The sequence below is a fragment of the Arvicanthis niloticus genome, chromosome 7 (assembly GCF_011762505.2).
Source record: "Arvicanthis niloticus isolate mArvNil1 chromosome 7, mArvNil1.pat.X, whole genome shotgun sequence".
Lineage (NCBI taxonomy): Eukaryota > Metazoa > Chordata > Mammalia > Rodentia > Muridae > Arvicanthis > Arvicanthis niloticus.
In genome coordinates this window covers 8,338,114-8,357,765 of record NC_047664.1, presented here as the reverse complement: position 1 = coordinate 8,357,765, position 19,652 = coordinate 8,338,114, and the positions used below count along the sequence as shown (strand labels likewise).

The window sequence follows — 19,652 nt, the reverse complement described above, 5'->3', positions numbered from 1 at the left end:
GAACAGAAGATATGCCCAAGCAACATGTCGTATTTGTTCAAGGCCACCGAAAGTCATGGGTACTGGGGACAATGAAAGAGCTCAACTCTGCAGCAGGCTGAGTATGTTTCAGTTTGGTATTCTAATAAGCTCAAGACTGTAAACTATTCTTATACAAAAGCAGTAATGGCAGGCAAATTTGTGTAGGAATTCTTGTGCTTCTGGTTGGCACATTATCTACTTTCTAATATGGTGAAATTAATACAGACATTTGTAAAAGGTTGTGCAAAACTATTGTATTTACAAAAATGGCACAAAAGTGAATGCAATAGTCAGTGCACATGCACACCCATTCACGTCTTCAACAAAGAAAACTGTCCCCACACACTGCAGACCAAGGAAGAGCACTAGCTTCAGTGACAGCTGGTAAGCACTGGAGTCACACAAGTCACACCAGAACGGGCAAATATCGCCCAGGTAAGATGCTCTTATTAAAGCTGGGACAGCAGGTTTAAGGCCGTCAAGTCCAAGCAGTTATTCAAATCTTTTGCAGCCCATTTACTTGTTGTTTGGATTATGTGACTTGTCTTCCAACTTGTGGTCTTAAACTTCTGTCTTACAAAATTCAAAAGGAAGATACAGAAGAAATCAATACAGAGGTTCTATTAAATAAGAGTAACATACAAAGCTGTAACTATGAGACAGTAAAGAAAGCCAGAGCATTAAAGCTGTAAAACTTGCTTGCTACTTGTTGGAGCCAGCCCTACACCAGCTGGGTAATATGTACAATCATTGTCACGTCATTTACTTATGTTGCTGTTACATGTCCTTTGCATCAGTGGACTGTGAAACTAACCAAAACCTCTACACATGTGTGCTCCCTTACAACAGTAGCACACACTACCACTACCTGCAAAGCTGTCAGTCTCAAATGACAGAGGGAGTGAAAGGAACAGAAGTGGGTAAGTAACGTAGTAAGGAGAAATAAAGGACATTAGAAGACTCATGCAGTTCAGCTCTTTTAATCAGCCAGCCAGCTTGCTAGCAACCAGGGATGGTTTCCGCTGAGGGAGGTCCTGTGGAGTGGGAATGTGGTCACCAGTGACCTCTGTCTTATCCGGGGCTGCAGCAGGAAGCTGCTTGTTCTTCATCTTTGCTTTTGCCATGTTGTAGTCCCCAGAATCAAAATACTTTTGCTGAAAACAAAAACAAAAAAATCAAGTTAGAGTTTAAAAGTTCTATGTTGCCATTATACTGACTTTGGTTGAAAGATGAAACCACACCCTTTAACACTATGATAAAACTGTGGGGCTGAAGAGGTTGCTATGATTAAGAGCACTGGCTGCTTTTCCAGAGGACCTGGGTTCAATTCCCAGCACCTACATGGAAGCTCACAACTGTCTATAACTCCTGTTCCAGGGGATCCAACACCCTCATACAGGCACACATGCAGGCAGAACACTAATGTACAGTAAATAAATAAATAAATAAATAAATAAATAAATGAACCAAAAACCTGGGATGTCAGTTTAAGAGCAACCTCAGGATAGTCTTACAAGCAAAACCAGATGAATTTGTTGGATATCCATCATGCTTAGCTGATTTTTTTGAATGTCTACTGTATGTAAACTAATATATTAAGAGCTAGCAAGAGATAAAAATGGTCAACTGTCATAACAACTTTTAAAACCACTAAAGTCTGGGTTTGGCAAAACAGAAATAATGCAGTGATGAAATGATAGCACAGATGAATAATGAACAGAAAAAAACTCTCACACTTTGGAGACCCCTGATGTGGTAAAATGAAGCAGCTGGGACACAGCTCAGTGCTGCTGGATGGTCTAGGGAGGGCTCACTGGGTGGCTCCCCCGGATTATTCTTTGAGAAGCCAGATCTGGTCTATGGCCAATTGGCCTATGATTAAAAACTACTTTCAGGTAGCACTGTGCAAACTTCATATGAAGTAGTAATAATGAAATGTGGGCCAGGTATTTCTGAGGTTGCTGCAGTTTCATTTCTGATTGATCCTTTAAAATGGGAATTTTGATGCCTCAGAATCAAGAAGCTGCTTATATCTGGATACATGCACACCTGGAATCCCAGCACTCAAGAAGTGAAGATATTCAGGACTGACAAGAGAGCCCCCGTCTTAAAATTGGAGCACTACCTCTTTTTACTGGTTGGCGTCTGCACAACAAAGCACCCTGACAAATTTCTTACTTGTGTTACTTAATGTATGTAGAAAGAAATTTAACACTGTGCAAAAGATTGATAAGGGGTGTGTAGGGGTGTGTGTGTGTGTGTGTGTGTATTACATTTCCTTATTTAATGGGTATATATGCCAGAGAGCATGTGTGGAGGTCAGAGGGCTCCTTCTACCTCATGAGCCCTGGAGACTGAACTAAGATTTTCAGCCTTTACATTCTGTCATTTTGCAGGCCCAAGCACTGTATGATTTCCTCCAATTTAATAAACTCAGTTTCTAATGAGGAGCTCTTTAGTACTAAGAAAAAGTTACGTATAAAAGGATCTCATTTAATTGTATACTAAGATTTGCTGAAGAGAAAAATAATTTAAGTTTTACTGTGGCTGGAGTTTAAACAGAACTCAGCAGAGCAGAACCTGACAGCTGGTGTGGGTAGAGATCAATGTTTCTCAGGTCAGGTAGGGTCCAACGAACACAGTCTAGCAGTGGTATTAGCTGTCTAACAATTTCCAAACTTCTTGAGTTTAAAAAAAAAAAAAAAAAAAAAGTCTAAAAGCAGCCATGTATACTAATTGTTCCCTATCATCCTCACATTTGGAGTCTTTTATAAAGCAGGAACAAGTGCAAGTGTAAGGGCAGCTTGGGCTCCATAGTAAGTGCCAAGTCAGTGTAAACTATAATGAGATCCTTTCTCAAGCAAAACAAACCCCTAAAAACCTAATAAAACATACTTTAGATCATATAGAAGGCAATCTTACAAAAACCTCTCTTCACATATATTTATTTATTCAGTTATTTGAGACAATGTCTTATAAAGCCCAAGCTAGCTTCAAACTCTAACCTGCTATATAGCAGGGGTGACTGAATTCCTGATCCTTCTGCATTTTCATCCCAGATGCTGGCATTATATAAGTGCCACCACCCGACTTCCCATTAAATGAGTAGCACTGATTTTATATATGTGGTCACCTAACATGACAAACTCTAAAGTCATGTTTATTAGAACTGGGTCCTCAGTCTTGGTACTTTACAAACCACAAATACAGAAATTCACAGGCTAGACGGTTCATATCCTTTTTAACTCTGACGGGATAAACTCACCATGCATGTGGTCTTAGTGTTAAAAGCCCAGTGAGAATATTTTAACGTTAATTCTATAATACCAATAGGTACAATATAGAAAATGACTTAATATAATAACTGAATATAATTCAACCCTCTCAAACAACGCAGAAACTATGTTCCTTAGCTTGTTAACTATTATGACAAAGAAAAATTTCAATTTTTCTAGGTTTCAACCTAGAACCTTGTGATTCAGAATAAAAGCTTATTCACTGATAGTTTGAGAGATTACAGAATCACTCAAACACTGACCCTGCAAATTTTATATAATTATTTGATTCAAGTGTCATTTGCTTCATTTCCAACTATTTTCATGTATGATACCAACTTTAAGATACATTAATTCTGCTTGGAAGAAACCATCTCCTAAATACTAATAATCAGTCAAGTGCAAATGGGAATCTGATCTCAGGATCATACATGATTATGTCATAGCTGAAAATATACCTAAAAGTGCAGTTTTGTAGGTAGACAGTATACGCATATTCTTCACTAAACCCTGATTCCTAATGAACGGAGTTCTCACCTTGATGTTTCCTGATTACATAATACTTATAATCATGTTATAAATTATTAACTGTTTCTCTGATGCTGAACACTGATGTGGCTTCTAATTTTAGTAAAAGCTTTAAGAGAAAAAAAGTTTCAAATTTGAAGATTTTCCCCCTCTTGCTTTATTATAGCTTATATTAATTTGTAAGATGTTAGTCAAGTAATGCCCATGAATCTTACATAAAATCTTTCATGAACCTTTCAAAATTAAGAGTAATGATTTTAATGTTTACACAAAAAAGTAATTATCTTAGTTACACTTAATTTCATGCTTACCAACAGGAATTATTGTAAATATTCCCCCCTTTGGTTAATTTAGTATGATGAAATTTAAATTTTACTGATTTCTACCATGAACATAAACACTTTCTGTCCTGACAGTTATAGTTCCTGTTAAAATTTCTTTATTTAGAGTTATGCCAATGTTTTTTAAGGTCCCCGAGTTTTGGAATAATTTCCCTATATAAGAGTCTGTTTTAGAGTACAGAACTTCTGCATTTTTTTATATTTAATATAATTTTCTTTGTAAGTCTTCCATTCTTTAATGTTTAAATCACATTATTTTTTGATACCTTTAAAAACCACTGTTTTGGAGTACATATGTAACAACAGTGCACACTCAGACTTGGTTTTTATATAAATAGCAGATACCAAAACACTTAAGGTATTTACTTAAAGAGAAACATAATCTAGCATCTTATATAGTAAGTAATTATCTTTCACATATACTCCATCATTCTCTGATCCCGATATGAGAAAGAATTCAAATACATTTTAATTCTAATTTTCTAAATTTTTCAAGCAGAAGAAAGAAGAGGAAATTTTAAAAACAACAAGTAGGATACTATTTCCATGCTAAGAAATAATGACGTCTGCCTCATAAAGGCAGACAAGACTCTGGGAAAAATATGTGTAAACTGGGTTAAAGGAACTGTGAAGCAAATGAAATGATTTTACAAGTGATCATTTCATCCAAACACAAAGGACCGTAAGCCCCTGAAGGTTGTATGAGACTTGCTTTCAAACAGGCAAGTTTTAATAAAGGTGGTGGGGTAAATACCAGTTTCTGGACAGTGGTTCTTTTTGAACAGAAGAGGGAAAGGGGCCACACAGAAAATACAGGGTAGGTTTGAGTTATATCTATATTTACATTTTTACAAAGATGTCAAAATAAGAATTCTTTGACATTATTATCTGTACTATGGTACATACTTGAAATATTTTATAATTTAAAACATTACAATTGCCTCTTTTCATGCATATTCATTTCATACATGAACCATGTGAAATAGATAGAGATACATGCACCTGGAAATATAGGAATAAAGACACAGACATTCACCTCACACTGAGCTCACAGGGAAAAAGGTGTGAAGATGACACTCAGCAACTTACCCCTTTCTGCAATCTTTTCCTTAAAAAATCAGAACCACCAGGCTTTTGTCCCAAATGAGGATACCTTGCTTTTAACTTTGCCTCTTCAGCCTTCTCTGGACTAGTTACTTTATCTTCCATTTCCTGAAATAATTTCAAGTAAATTATTTCTGTTACAACAGAATTTTTGAAAATAATTCACCTTTTAATATCTAGTCTCTGGCTTTCGTTGTTGAAAGATCAAGCCAGGAGCCCTTCTAACGCCTCTCTCCTTCTTCTCAGATGTCCCATGTGATAGTTCTATTATAGCTGTGATGCATGTATAACACCCCACACACTGGATAAAAATACCGAGATAGCTCAGCTCTCAAGTCTTGCTTGCAGTTACTTTCCAGTCATGTATAATACATTCATAATTAGTCACCTTCTATGGAACTCTTCAGCTCCTTGTCTATATTTAGAGAATTTTCCTAATACTATCAAAAATCTAAAAGATCTTTTTGATTTCCTTACCTAAAATCACGTACGATTTTAAACTCCTTAGACTCCTTACTAGACATTAACAACAGCCCAAATGCCAGCATATTTTCTCTAAGTAAATCAATTCAGAAGACATTATATATATATATATATATATATATATATATATATATATATATATATATATATATAAAAATAAAGGTATCTTTTTTTCATCAATCCTCACATCTGGCTGTGTGTGAGAGCTCATCCCTATAGTTACAGCACCCAGGAATCCAAGGCAGGAAGATTATAGCAAGTTCAAGGTTGGCCTCCAGTGAGAAAGTTCCTGTTTCCCACCAACAAAAAGGTTCATGTCAAAAAAAATAAAATAAAGTAAAATAAAAAAATCACATACTTTTAGGTTTCAGAGCATGTTTTCTGAAAAGATTGTTATTAAAATGCAGCCTCTCCATCCCAGTGCTGAGGATTAAACTCGGGGGTTCATATATGCTAATTAAATGTTCTCACTTGTTTATACCCCTGGCCTTCTTACTATCTTAAAAATATTTTCTCAAACACCTATCTTGATTGAGTATATATTCTTCAAAATGCTATTTTACAGAAAAGAATTTATCATATCATGACAAGAACAATTGAATCAACAAAATCACAGGTCTCCTGTGATGGGAGGCTGGACAGCTGGCAAGGATACTTTTATCTATTGGACACATTTCTCTGAACTGGCAAAATCACACTTTGGCACATTTTGAGTCTCTAAGGTTATTTATGAAGTAAAATAGCAGAAATGTTAAATCTAAAAATGGCAAACCAACTGTTCTTATATAGCAAGTAAATAATTTATCTAGAAATTTTTTAACCTCATGTCTTTTTGTAGACTTTCTTCAAAATTACACACACACATACACACACATACATACACACACACCTTCTATTCACTTTATGTATTATCAATACTTGACCCTCAATGACTCCCTTATACTTCACTTTATGTCTTAAGAGGATTTTGTGGGAAAAAGTGTTAATGGCAGATATCCTGTTTTCAAATCCCTTTTCATATCCCTGCCCTTTTTTGCTTCAGATGTCCTATTTCCCCTTTTTAGGCTGCATCTTCCAATCTTACTGTGGCAATTCACACATACACTCCATACAAAATTTACCTGTGTATTTAGCACATGTAAGACTCAAATGGTTTTCCAGCCCTTACATTCAAGAATGGTATGTCCGGAAGTTTAAGTGTGAGGTATACAGTATAAATCCTGGTTATTGTTCAGTGTGTGAGCATGTCAGCATGCTGCTTATCTTTCTCACAGTTAAAAGCTAAGCCTTCACAAGCCCACTACTTCAGCTGGTACTCAGACATATGCTTAAGTCTACACACACACACACACACACACACACACACACACACACACACAAATAACTGCAATATCATTTTTCAAGGAGATTTTTGGTTTTGTTGTTGTTGTTAGTCTTTGAGACAGGGTTTCGATATGTAGCTTTGGCTAACCTAGAACTCACTATGAAGACCAACCTGGCCTTGAACTCACAGAAATCTACCTGCCTCTGCTTCTGCTTCCTGAATGCTGGGAAAGTTCTTTAAGGAGTTTTTCAAAACTGGTTTTTATACATGATTTCTGTCTTAAGAAGATGAGAACCTAACCAAGTAGGAAATGAAGATACTGTACTTATGTAAAGCTGGAGACACCAACGCAAAAATAAGGTGTGCCAGAACCTTAGCGACATCTAGTGGCAGGCTCAGCCTTCACTACACAAATCTACTGCAATCCATTGGCATTCTCAGAGCTGCAGTTTTGAAGCAAAACTGGATTAAAGGTCTGATTCTTAGGTTTCCCTGTCCAGTTTGCCCATTTTAAATAATGCTTATTGAAAAGGAGCCAAAGTCAACTGTTGAAAGTCCCAGCACTTTCAAACCTTTTGGCCAGAATCAGATTTTCTTGGGCCAGAAAGATTATGCAGCAGGTAAAGGAGCTTGCTCAATAAATCAGACAACCTAAGTTTCATCTGACTTGATGGTAGATGGAGAGAACTGAGTCTCCTGACCTTCACAAGTATGCTCCAGCACACATGCACCCCACTCATGCTCGCTCACACAAGAAAAAAAACCCGAGGCCAGGCTGATCTATATGGTGAGTTCCAGGAGCCACACGGACACAGGGGCACTTTCTCATGAAGAAATGACACACTTCTGATGCCTGCTTGAACCTAACAGCTGGAGAGTTTGAGACGAATGAGATTGCATCTCAAATCAAGGAGAGGATAGTGAGAGGAGAGAGGTGAGAGAGGGAGTGAAGGATGGAGGAGGAAAAAGGGACTACAATTCTTGAACTTTCTTGCCAATATACAACATTTTTAATAAGTCCTGCTAGTATAATTTTAGATGAATTCAAACTTTGTTCTGTAGTCAACAAGAGAAAGATAGGAAAAGACTGACCTAAGCTACTACACTGTAAAAGGTAGTTAAGCACTATCAAGACTTCCACAAGACTTCTCATGAACCATACAAAAACGTTCTTAGCCTAGTACAGATGGCAAGACCTTACAGTAAGTAAGTCCAAATTGCTGGACATTCACTAACATTCTACCACAGCTATAGATTGGCTTATAGAGACATTAAACACATGAGGCGGGAATACTGTGGTGTGGCATTCAGCCGTTCTTGATCTTCCCTACATGCTTCCCCAAACAGTATAAACAGAAGGCTAAAACTACATTACTATTACATAGCCAATGTGGCCACAGCAGATGAACAAGTGTGGAAGAAAAGAACCATTCTTCTTTCAGTCACGCTGTTAAAGAGCAGCAGGCCCCGTGAGTTCCTACAGTGGGGTGTCCACAGACAATCAGGGCTCCTGCAGCAGCCACATGGCAGGTGGACAGAAGATGGCAGGCTCCAAACAGGAGCCTACTGTAGGATTCCTACAGTCAGAGACATTATTCAATCTCTGCCTCTAAAAACATTTCTTTTTTCCCCTTCTATTCTTCCAACCCTTCCAAGAATTTGTAACCTAGCACCTCAAAACAATTCCTTTCTGTTTGAAACATGCAGTTTTTGTTCTTGTCTTCCTCATATGATGTTTAACAAAGTGAAATAATTTATACCTGTAGTTATGCTAAAACATGTTAAGAGGACACAGAATTTGCTAAGGTTACAGTTCTTATACATGAATGATATTCCAGAACATTTACTGTAGCTAAGAATGATAACAAACTGTGAGGGGGGGTGGGGGGAGGCTTGAGGTAAAGAGAAGGAAATATAAAGCAAAGCAAACGACAAACAAAACCACAAACATTAAATATTATACCCTTTTGCAAGGGGGTAAAAAGAAACAGGGCCCAGGATGCAGCCAGTGTCAGAGAGCACAGAGGCTCTCACAATTTTATCATCCTAGAGGGAGGGAGAGCAGGCAACAATAAAGGACTGGGGTAAGGCTTAATGTGGGGCCCTGCAGGGCCCCAGGTTCAATTCCAAGTGCTGCAAAAACAAAATCAGACAAAAAAGAAAAACACGTAACAGGATAGTATTTTTAAAATGTAAATGTTTATAATTTGGAAGTCATGATAAGTTACACTGGCTATCAAATTTGACAGTAACAGAATCTCTATGTACACCTGTAAGATAGTTTGTGGATGAATTAATTAACTAGGAGGCAAGATCTACCCTAGATGTTGTCAATATCATTTCATAGGCTAGGGAAAAAGGAAGACTATAGAGATGTCTCAGTGGTTTAGGAGAAGCTGTACAGTTGTGAAGACTGGAGTTTGGATCCTAACACCCATGTAATAAGGCAGGCGCAGCACAAACACTTGTCAATCCAGCTCCCTCTGGCCTTCACATGTACACTTAACACACAACACACAGCCATGCACTTACACTAAATATTAGGGGGTAAGGGAAAGGAACAAGGATGAACACCAAAATTCATCTCTGCTTCCTGGCTGTAAGTGCATTGGTTCATGCTGTCATACGTTCTGAGGCACCATGGACCCTATTTTCAACCTCAGAGCAAATATAAACCCCTGCTTTAAATTACTTTTTTCAACTACTAATCAGAGCCACGAGAAAAGAAATTAATACAGAAATGATCATATTAAATTAACAGTTTGATAAAGATACATAATAAAGTTCTCGTTCTCTCCCCCTTTCTCTTTCTTTCTCTCTCTCCCCCCTCCCCCACAGACAGGGTCTTTCTATGTACCCCTGGCTGTCCTGGAACTCCATCTATATACCAGGCTGGCCTTGAACTCACAGAGATAAGCCTGCCTGTCTTCCAAGTGCTTTAAAGGCATGTGCCACCATTGACCAGCACATAACAAGGTTTTAGAGGGGACTAGCCAAACAAAAATAAAGCATAAAACTTCCAAATTGGTATTTTAATAGTAGAAAAAGAAAATCAACAGGGGACATTAATGAAACAATGGGACTAGATAGAATTTGTGCACACATGCATGCATGCAAAATAACAAAGGGACAGAATACAAACATGGTGCAAAAAAAAAAGCAAAGGTGAGTGAGATGAAAGGAAAAAAAAATCCTAAAGTGTCAATGATCACAAGATGGCCTGTCCATTTACATTTGTGTCTGGAAGCCAGGAGTCACAGTCATGCCTGTAATCCCAGTATTCAAGAGACCCAGCCAAAAGGATCGCTGCAAGTTCACAAGCCTGGTTAACGGAGCATGTTCTAGACAACCTGCTCAAAAGGCCAAAATAAACAAATAAATGAACAGATATAAATTCATAGCTGTGTTAAAAAAAAAAAACAACTAGCCACTTACTGAGTAAAATTTAAAAATAACTGATGTAGCAGGAAACACGGAGAGATAACATACTGGGTAAGTCCTAACCAAACAAGAGTTAGTGCTACTGTTATCAATATTGAGTATCATAGATCCTAGACAAAAGTATTATTAGAGATACAGAAGCCAGCCAGGTAGATGGAAGTGGCACACGCATTTAATCCCAGCATAAGCAAGTGGATTTCTGATTTGGAGGCCAGCCTGGTCTACAGAAGAACTAGGGCTACACAAAGAAACTTTGTCTCAACAAACAAACAAAACAAAGCACAGAGGACTTGCTCTCTGTGTAGTTGCCATGGTGGGCATGGGATGGCAAGTGCTATTTACTGGTATAATGATAAGGTGCAAGCCTGTGCCCTGTACAACCTGCACATAGGTGCCCGGTCCTTGCAGGTAAGTCCTAGCTCCACAATAGGGTTTGGAGAAAATCACTATTATTTTGTCCTTGAACAAAACCTAACCAGCATTAGAAGCCCACTCAGGAACATGGCTGTTTGACATAGATTCTGCAATAACCTAAGGAAAGAGAGCCTGGGCTTTGGAATCTCCACCTCGGATGGCTGGCATATCAGCAACGTTTCCATGATAATTTCTGCTAATTCAACTAAGAGCAGTGTCAGGAGCAAATAAACTGGTTCTTCTGGTTACTGTGGACTCTGCTGCTACAAAGGATAATTTCTGTCTAAATTTAGCCATATCCTAGAAACTCTGGTCTCTCCTATATTAATCCATGTAAGCAGCTAACAACCTGTGAGGCAAGAAAGAAAAGAGACTAGAAACCTGCACATTTATGTACCAGGTAGCCATCATTACTTGGGTGTGGTTACAGATACATCTAGTTCTGGTCTCGGAGCCAGAGATGACTTTAGAGGGTGAGCCTGCATAAACTTGATAAGACCCTCCCCAAAGCAGAGGCATTTACTTAGATTTATTTTATCTTACAAGTACCTGATTTGATAAAAAATAAAATAAAATAAAGATCGAAGTAACTCTTTGTACATTTATTTATGTATGTTATTGTGGGGGCATGTGTATGTCACAACAACGCGTAAGTGTGGAAGTCAGAGGATAACCTGTTCTCTCATCCCACCATGTGGGAGCTGAAGATCAAACTCAAGTTGTCAGGCTTGGAGGCAAAAACCTTTACACTCCAAGCCATCTCACCAGTCCTTAATAAATATTTGATATGAATGAGAGAATGTGTGTGTGAGTTCAGGGCCAGCCTTGGCAGTGATACCCCGCCTCAAAACAAAACAAAAGGAACTCTCACAAAAGACTGTGTTGTGTATGTGTACAGACTTAACTTAGTGGTAGACCAGTAGCTTGGGAAGCAGGAAGACCTGAGTTTAATCCACAGCATGCTGTGGGGAAGGACAATAAGCAAAGAAACTAGTTAAAAGGAAATAAAAAGGAGAACTTAGTGTAGACAAACAAGATTACAAGTTTAAGCACAGCTTAGGCATCCTAGCACTTTTCAGGCCAGCCAGGGTTACATAACAAGACCATGTTAAAAGCTGGGCATACAGGGACCCCAGTAGAAGAGTCAGGGGAAGGACTGAAGGAGCTGAAGGGGATTACAACCCCATAGGAAGAACAATAATATCAACTAACTAGACCACCTGCAATTATCAGGGACTAAACCACAGTGTCCACATGGAGGGACCCATGGCTCCAGCTACATATGTAGCAGAGGATTGCCTTCTCTGTCATCAATGGGAGGGGAGGCCCTTGGTACTGTGGAGGCTCGATACCCCAGTGTAAGGGGATACTAGAGTGGTGAAGTGGAGATGGGGGTGGGTGGGTGGGCAAGCATCCTTATAGATGCAAAGGGGAGGGAGGATGGGATGAGGAGTTTGTGGGAAGGGGGACAACATTTGAAATGTAAATAAATAACCAATTAAAAAAAAAAAAAAGCTGGGCATATATTTTTAACCCCGCATGTATGAAGTAGAGGCAAGATGATCAGGAGTTCCAGGCCAGGATTTGATATATAAGACCAGGTCTTTAAAAACAACAGTAAAAGAAGCTGGCAGACTTGGTAAAGCCTTTAATCCCACCACTCGGAAGGCAGAGGCAGGTGGATCTCAGAGATCAAGGTCTGCAAAGTCTACAGATGGAGTTCCAGGATAGCCAGGGTTATACAGAGAAACCCTGTCTCGAAAAAGAAAACAAACGAAAACCAAATAAACCCCCCAAAAGTAAGTGACCACTTTTCACCAAGCCTAATGTTTGATTCCTGGGTCCCAGATGGTAAGAAGGGAACAGACTCCCACAAATTTTTCTCTATTCTGCACATTTACACTATGGTATATTAGTGCGAACACACACCTCACAATCACTCTTTCATTCACTAATAAAATATAATAAAAGTTAAAAAGCTTAAGAAGGAGTGTCAAACTCAGATAGAAAAATAGTTTTAAAAATTCAAATCTGATTTTAAAATCTTATTTAAAAACTCTTAAGAAACGTCTCCATTTTAGCATGTATACATCTGTAACTAAATGGCTAATGGTGGAAGGGGCATCAACTGTCTTCCTATAGTCCACACGAACACCAAGCCTGATTTTCATCAAATGTAGTCATGAAGTAAGAGTAACACATGTATTTTTGTGAGTTTTATAATTAAAATACATTAGAAACCCTTTGTTACTAGGGTATTAGTTATACACACATAGAAACATTTAAGGGCTGGAGTTTAGTAGCAAAGCAAAATCTAAAATTCCTAAGGTTCTAGGTTCAATAGATCAGCACCAACAATAGCAAAAGCCCTCTGAAAAGTTATGAGATCTGGGAATTGTAGCTCAGGGGTACAGTGCTTGCTTCACATGTGCATGATATGGCCTAGGTTCAACCTCTAATCCGGGGGGGTGGGGGGGGGGAAGCTAAATGACATTTATATTTATTTTATATTCTAGTAAGCTAAAAGTGATTTTATCAAAAACGTCATCATTTTTCAGCCTGTGGCTAAGTTACATAGCATGAGCAGTAAACTCTGAGCACCCCAGTAAGTTCTCTGTCTGCTGGGCACTATGCTCACTAGTGCACTCGGAATGAAGAATTAAAGGCCAATAGACCTTTTAAAATACTGTGAGGAAGGTTTAGCTACTGTTAACAATTTTAGAAAATCACTTTTGTCCTGTAAATTCTTACTATTTGCCAGTGTTTGGCATTCAATGACAGTAACTAAAAGTCTCCAGAATGAACATAATGTCCTTCAACTGTTTCCATAAAACCAAAATTTTCTACAACGGTAGGTTTATCATCAGCCTGAGAGTATTTGGTGCAGCAGAACTAAAAGGTTCAGGAACTAAGTTATAAAGTACAAACCTGACACAACAAACAGGAGCAAACCTAACAAGTCGGTAGGGCTACAGGTGTAACTCAGTGCAGAGCACCCGCCTACCTACCATGTACTGGGCCCTGGGTTTCAAACCTAGCACAGATGGGATATGACCAAAGAAAGCCCAGTATTCAGGAAGTGTAGTAGGGTAAGAAGTCCAAACTGGTCCTGGATTACACATTGAGTTTAAGGCCAGTCTGGGATAAGAGACCCTGCTGAGCAAATCAAAGAAAGAGAAATCTGTCTGAATAAAAAAAAGAGAATACTATTTAACCTACCAGAATGTATAACAAAACAGCTCCAGAAAATACTAAGATTAACTACAATTTTTAAAATTGTGTAAAACCAAAACCCAAAAACCAATTTATACCTACTGTTGAATACTGATATACAGAAACAGTCATGGGACTGGAGATGGCTCAGTGGTTAAAAGCAAAGGTCCTGGATTCAACTCCCAGCACCCACAGGGTGGCTCACAACTGTCTGTAACAGGGGATCTGATGCCCTCTTCTGGCTTTCCAGGGCACCGTCAGCACACAAGTACACAGATACATATGCAAGCAAAACACCCATACACACTAAACAACAGCCACTAACAGGTAAGTGTTGGAGGTAAGATTTAAAAAGCCTCCCATGAGGAAGCCTCCTGTGTCCTTTCTCATAGTTTAATGAACTTCCAATGTCTCAAAGTGGAGCAGCCATACTACATTGAGACCTGAGGTGCTAAGAATGGTGGAGCAGCGACAGAGGACATAAATACTGGAAGACTTGGAACCATTCCCCCATTCCTGGACTAGCTTTCTTTTGTGTTTTTTTTGTTTTGTTTTGTTTTTTTGCCAAGAGAGAAAAATAACTAACTTCTATTTTGTTTAAACTGCTACTAATTTTATTTTCCTGACACATGCAACCAAGCATAATTCCGATTACAGAAAGGAGCAGGTAGGATTTAGACACACAAAGACTTGGGCAAACAGGTTTTATTTGAGGATGAAGAGATTAGAACAATGTAGGCAAGAAGATGACTTATGGGAGACAGAGCAAGAGAAGGTGATGAAAGGAGGTTGAACACCAAGCTGGTGAGCTTGGACATTGTCCTGTGACGGACAATTGGGGCAGACTAACTTACTCTCAGACAGGACTGTCCAAGGTCACCCAGCACCATCCACTTCTAGGCAGCCTTTGAGAGATCTTGCATCCAGAATGGAACTAGAGGCTTTACACTGAGACATTATATTTTACAGTTCCCTTTCTCTTTCACAATTCACCAGGCTTGTCTTTTTTAATTTTTAAAGTTATATTACATATATTATATATATACATAGATACATATATAAATTAAGATTTTATTTATTTTATTTATATGAGTACATTGTAGCTGTCTTCAGATATACCCAAAGAAGGCATCAGATCCAATTACAGTTGGTTGTGAGCCACCATGTAGTTGCTCAACCATTAGAAACTTCACTCACAACTAATAATGTATATATATTTTTGAGACGGGGTCTCTCTATATAGCCCTGGCTGCTTCAAAACTCACAACATATACCAGGGTGGCCTCAAACTCAGAGATCCACCTGCCTCTGCCTCCAGAACACTGAGATTCACACTGAGGTGCCACCACACCCTGCCTGTTATCTTTAAAAAAAAAATTACTTTTAAATTTGTGTGTTTTGTCTGTATGTGTGTCTGTATAATACTCATGTGCCCACAGAGGTCAGAAGAGGACACTGATCCTCTGGATCTGCAGTTACAGATGGTCATAGGCCACCGTGTGAGTGCTGGCAATCAAACCAGATTCTCTGGAAGAGCAGTCAATGTTCTTTAAGTGAGCCACTTCTCCAGGATGGTCCAGTGTTCTTTTAACATGATTATTTCAGTTGAGAGCTCTACTTCAGCTAATCTTTCGTAAGACACTTCACTTAATTAAAATAATGTACAGAAAACTTGCTACTGGCATCTTAAAAACCTAAGCTGCAGTGCGCGCATGCGCGCGCGCACACACACACACACACCTCATGCATTTAGTTTTGTTCATATTTTTATAGTGGGTCAAAGTTAAGGTTTTTGGGCTCACTGTATTATACTGGGTTAAGTAGCTCAGGTTGGTCCTGAACTCACATAGTTTCTGCCTCCTAACTGCTGGGATTATTAGATGAACTAATTATCTAGCTAGAGCTAATTTTAAGTTATCTTAGCTAATGTTGAGTTATCTTTAATTCTAAATAGTTAAATGACCTCCTAGGCTAATGGCTTAAAGGAGAACTTAGGCATCACATGTCCTATGGGATAGTTAACTTTTAACAGCTGCTACCATTTCTCAATATATTAGGTATTTAGTTTCAGTACAATCAATACCAGCTACAACGAATAGTTTATAGATTGACTTTGGGTTTCTATTTAAGACTGGTACAAACTAAAGAGAGAGATCTCTGTACTTTTATCCTCAGACATTTAATTATTATCCTAATTAAAAATAACGGTCTATCTGATTTCCTTCTCTTTTTAAACTTTTGCTTTCTAATTTTATTTCTACTGGTCTGTGAATTTCTTCTCTTAATGTGAGTATACACCATTCAGAAGGGGGAGAAACATTAACCTTGTCTTATTTCATGCATGGTCCAAATATCTTAAAACTTTTAGAGGCAACAAGCTAACCCACTATGAAACCTTAAAAGTATTCTTAGCTGAATACTTAAGCTTTAATTGAAAGGTGAACTGAGTACAGAGACAATAATCAACTTCTTAGGTCATGTAACTGCTCTTCCAAACAGAAGAAACAGGTGATTTGGCTCCCAGGAACATAGAAGTGACTTTGCACATTTTCCTCCTGTCTAAGGATAGTGTCCACACCACAGGCACTTACAATGTACAGACAATCTTCAATTCAAAAAGGGGCATTACATCTCCCACACCCTCTTACTGGTAATAGTGACAGTAGCTAGACAAAAGGACCTAAAAATGCTCAAGGAGAAAAAAAAAGCATAAAGAGAAAAAAGTTATCCCTGATATTAGGTATTATATTAGGCTATTTTTAAAAATAATTTAATTTTATGTAAACTGTTGTTTTTGCCTGTATCATGTCTGTATAAGGGTGTTGGATCCTGGAGTTACAGCTGTGAGCTGCCATGTGGGTGCTGGGTATTGAACCTGGGTCCTCTGGAAGAGTAGGCAGTACTTTTAACCCCTGGGCCATCTCTCCAGCCTGGTATTAGGCTATTTTAATCAAAAGTATACTCTAGAAATCAATACTTCAATCTTTAACAACATACTAACAAGTATTACCCCAAATTATTTTAGCTGGGTGTAGTGGCAGCGAGACTGTAATCCTTGAACTTGGGGAGCTTAAGGCCAGGGCACTTCAAGTTAAGGGCCAGCCAGGACTACTGGGTGACCCTCTACCTAAAAAATAATTAAACAGGGACTAGCAAGATGACTCAGTGGGTAAGGACTCTAGCCACCAATTCTTACAATTCAAGTTCAATCCAGGAACTCTCATGATAGAAGGAGAAAACAGACCCCCCCCCCCACAGGCTGTTTTCTAATCTCTATACAAATACTCCCCAACACACAACTAATTTTGAAAAAAAGAAAACCATCCACCACAGTACTATGTAGCAAGTTAAAACTGAGCTTCATTTCAGTGTATTTAAGACAGGATAGACATGGCCTTTGAGTTCCTAAATCCAAAGCAATTAATACAAACAGGTAACATTTAAGATTATTGCTAAGAAAGACTGTAATCCTTAAACTATATGCTTGGGGGTGGGGGGACTTCAAAAACATCTATTGCTCAACTGGGCCCCATGGCACAGGCACAGGCTTGTAACCTGAGCTACCTGGTGTCTGAGGCCTAGAGGATCCCAAATTCAAGGCCTGGCTACAAAGTAAGGCCAGCCTCGGCAACTTAGTGAAATCATTTCAAAGCTGAAAACATGAAGGTGAGGGCCAGTGTGGTAATGGATCAGTAGTTTCAGGGCCATCCTCTCTAGGTAGCCTGAGCTACACCAGCCCCTGTCTCAAGAAGACAAGAGGGGCTGGGCAGATAGTTTGCTGTGCACACACATATTCTCTCTCTTTCTCCCCTACTGTTCTTATGAAAATAGTGGGGGACCCCAGGAATAGAGCTCAGTGGTAAAGCCATTGCCTAGGCTGTACCAGAGGGCCTACTGAAGAAGGAAGGGAGGGAGATAGAGAGGGAGGGAGGGAAAAGACTTACTTATACATCTTTCTTTTTGAAAAGTATAATATGACATAATGTTATAATTATTTCCCTTGTTTTCCTTCTTTTCACCAGCTAATTTACAATTACCATCAGAAGAGAACTATGACAATGGAAGAAATAACAGAAGATACGTTGACATGGTTAGAGCATATGGAATGAGCAAATCCCACTACTCTACAGTGCAACATTAAGTATCAGGATTACGTTTAAACATGAGACCAAATCCCATATACAGTAAAGCAGTTTGGTATTATCAATCAATTAATTAATTAATTAATTAATTATTTTGAAACGGTTTCATTATGTAGCTCCAGCTGGCCTGGAACTCAAAGAAATCCTCTTGCTTCTGCTTGAGTGCTGGGATTAAAGACGCAATTTGTTGTTTTTTTTTTTTAAGTAAAATTGTTGGGAACTCTCCATAAATAATTTAAGAAAAGAGATGAAGGGCTTTTCTCCTTTGTTAGCTAACTGGCTGCCATGTACCCAGGAAGTCAAGGCATCATAATAATTACAATGGAATGGGCAGGCACTAGACCAGATAAACATACAGGCCTCAAGTTCATAGATGTATTGCTAACACATTTCCCTTCATCAGAGAAATACAAATGAGCTGACAAAAAATATCTCCATGTTTCGAGAAATATCTAAGTTAGTGAAATTTCCTAAAGCTCCAATTCTCGAATTGTAGTCAAGCACCACATGCAAAGCCCACCAGCTCGCATTTTTTTGAGCAGAAGTTGTGCTGGGTTTTCGCCTGGGCCTCACAGCCCTGGTGGAAAGTGGGTACAACTGCCGACGAGAGAACTGAAGCCCAAAGGATTTAGGAAAAAGATCACGAGGTCACACAACCCAGAACCCTAATGTAGCCCTTCATCGCCGCCGGAATGGAGACACCGCCTTAAGAGTTACCTGCAAACTTACAAGTGGTCCGTCCGAGCGCTTCCGGAGGGAAACCCACGTCCTGAGCAAATAAAAGCCCACTGTAAAACTTGGGTTCCTAACGGGGGCCCGCGTCCTAGCGCTCTGGTATACTTAGGTGCGGCAGGGGAGAGAATCGGTAAGTTTCAACTCGCCGGGGCCCTCCCAGGTTGCGGGAGGAGCCGTCGGTGGAGGGCTCCAGGCCGGCGGCGCTCAGGCCGCGTCCCGCGGGCCCGCCAGCCAAGGCTCCCGCCACACCGGATCCCGCAGGACCCCCGGGCCCTCCCGCACACTCACCTTTTGCTCCTCCGCCGACGCTGCCTCGGGGACTTCCGCGGACATGGTGCTCCTTCTGCAGAAGAGACGCCGGGAGAAGACAGATTACCGGGAGGCAAGACCGCCCGCCACCTTCTGCCTGCCCCGCTGCCCGCCGGGCCGGCGGCTGCCGCCTTGTGACGACACGGGCCCCGGGCTCTCGCCCGCCGTAGCTCCCGCAGCCCAGGCCCGCCAGGCTCCCGCGCCGCGCCCTTACCTACCTATCCCCGCGCCTCCGGCCCTGCGACGTCCGAGGACTTCCTCTTTCCCGCAAAGGTTGCGGCTCGCGCCTCACCTCACTTCCGTCCATGGGCGCACAGTGCTT

At 39.7% G+C, this 19,652-nt stretch overlaps 1 protein-coding gene across 4 annotated transcripts; it reads right to left on the bottom strand.

Annotated features, from left to right (window-relative positions):
* Window positions 1-985: 985 nt before the first annotated feature.
* Arpp19 (cAMP regulated phosphoprotein 19) lies at window positions 986-19,652 on the bottom strand. 4 transcript variants are annotated; one of them, XM_076937878.1, is made up of 5 exons: window positions 19,549-19,594; window positions 19,310-19,364; window positions 19,016-19,055; window positions 5,255-5,377; window positions 986-1,175 (listed from the first exon to the last, which is right to left on the bottom strand). In XM_076937878.1, the coding sequence occupies exons 4-5, from the start codon at window positions 5,372-5,374 to the stop codon at window positions 1,005-1,007; spliced, it is 291 nt and encodes a 96-aa protein (XP_076793993.1). In that variant the 5' UTR covers window positions 5,375-5,377; window positions 19,016-19,055; window positions 19,310-19,364; window positions 19,549-19,594; the 3' UTR covers window positions 986-1,004. The 4 variants fall into 4 exon arrangements, with proteins under 4 accessions (XP_076793993.1, XP_034364653.1, XP_034364654.1 ...); XM_034508762.2 differs by lacking the exon at window positions 19,016-19,055 and having other exon boundaries at window positions 19,549-19,652; XM_034508763.2 differs by lacking the exon at window positions 19,016-19,055 and having other exon boundaries at window positions 19,545-19,599.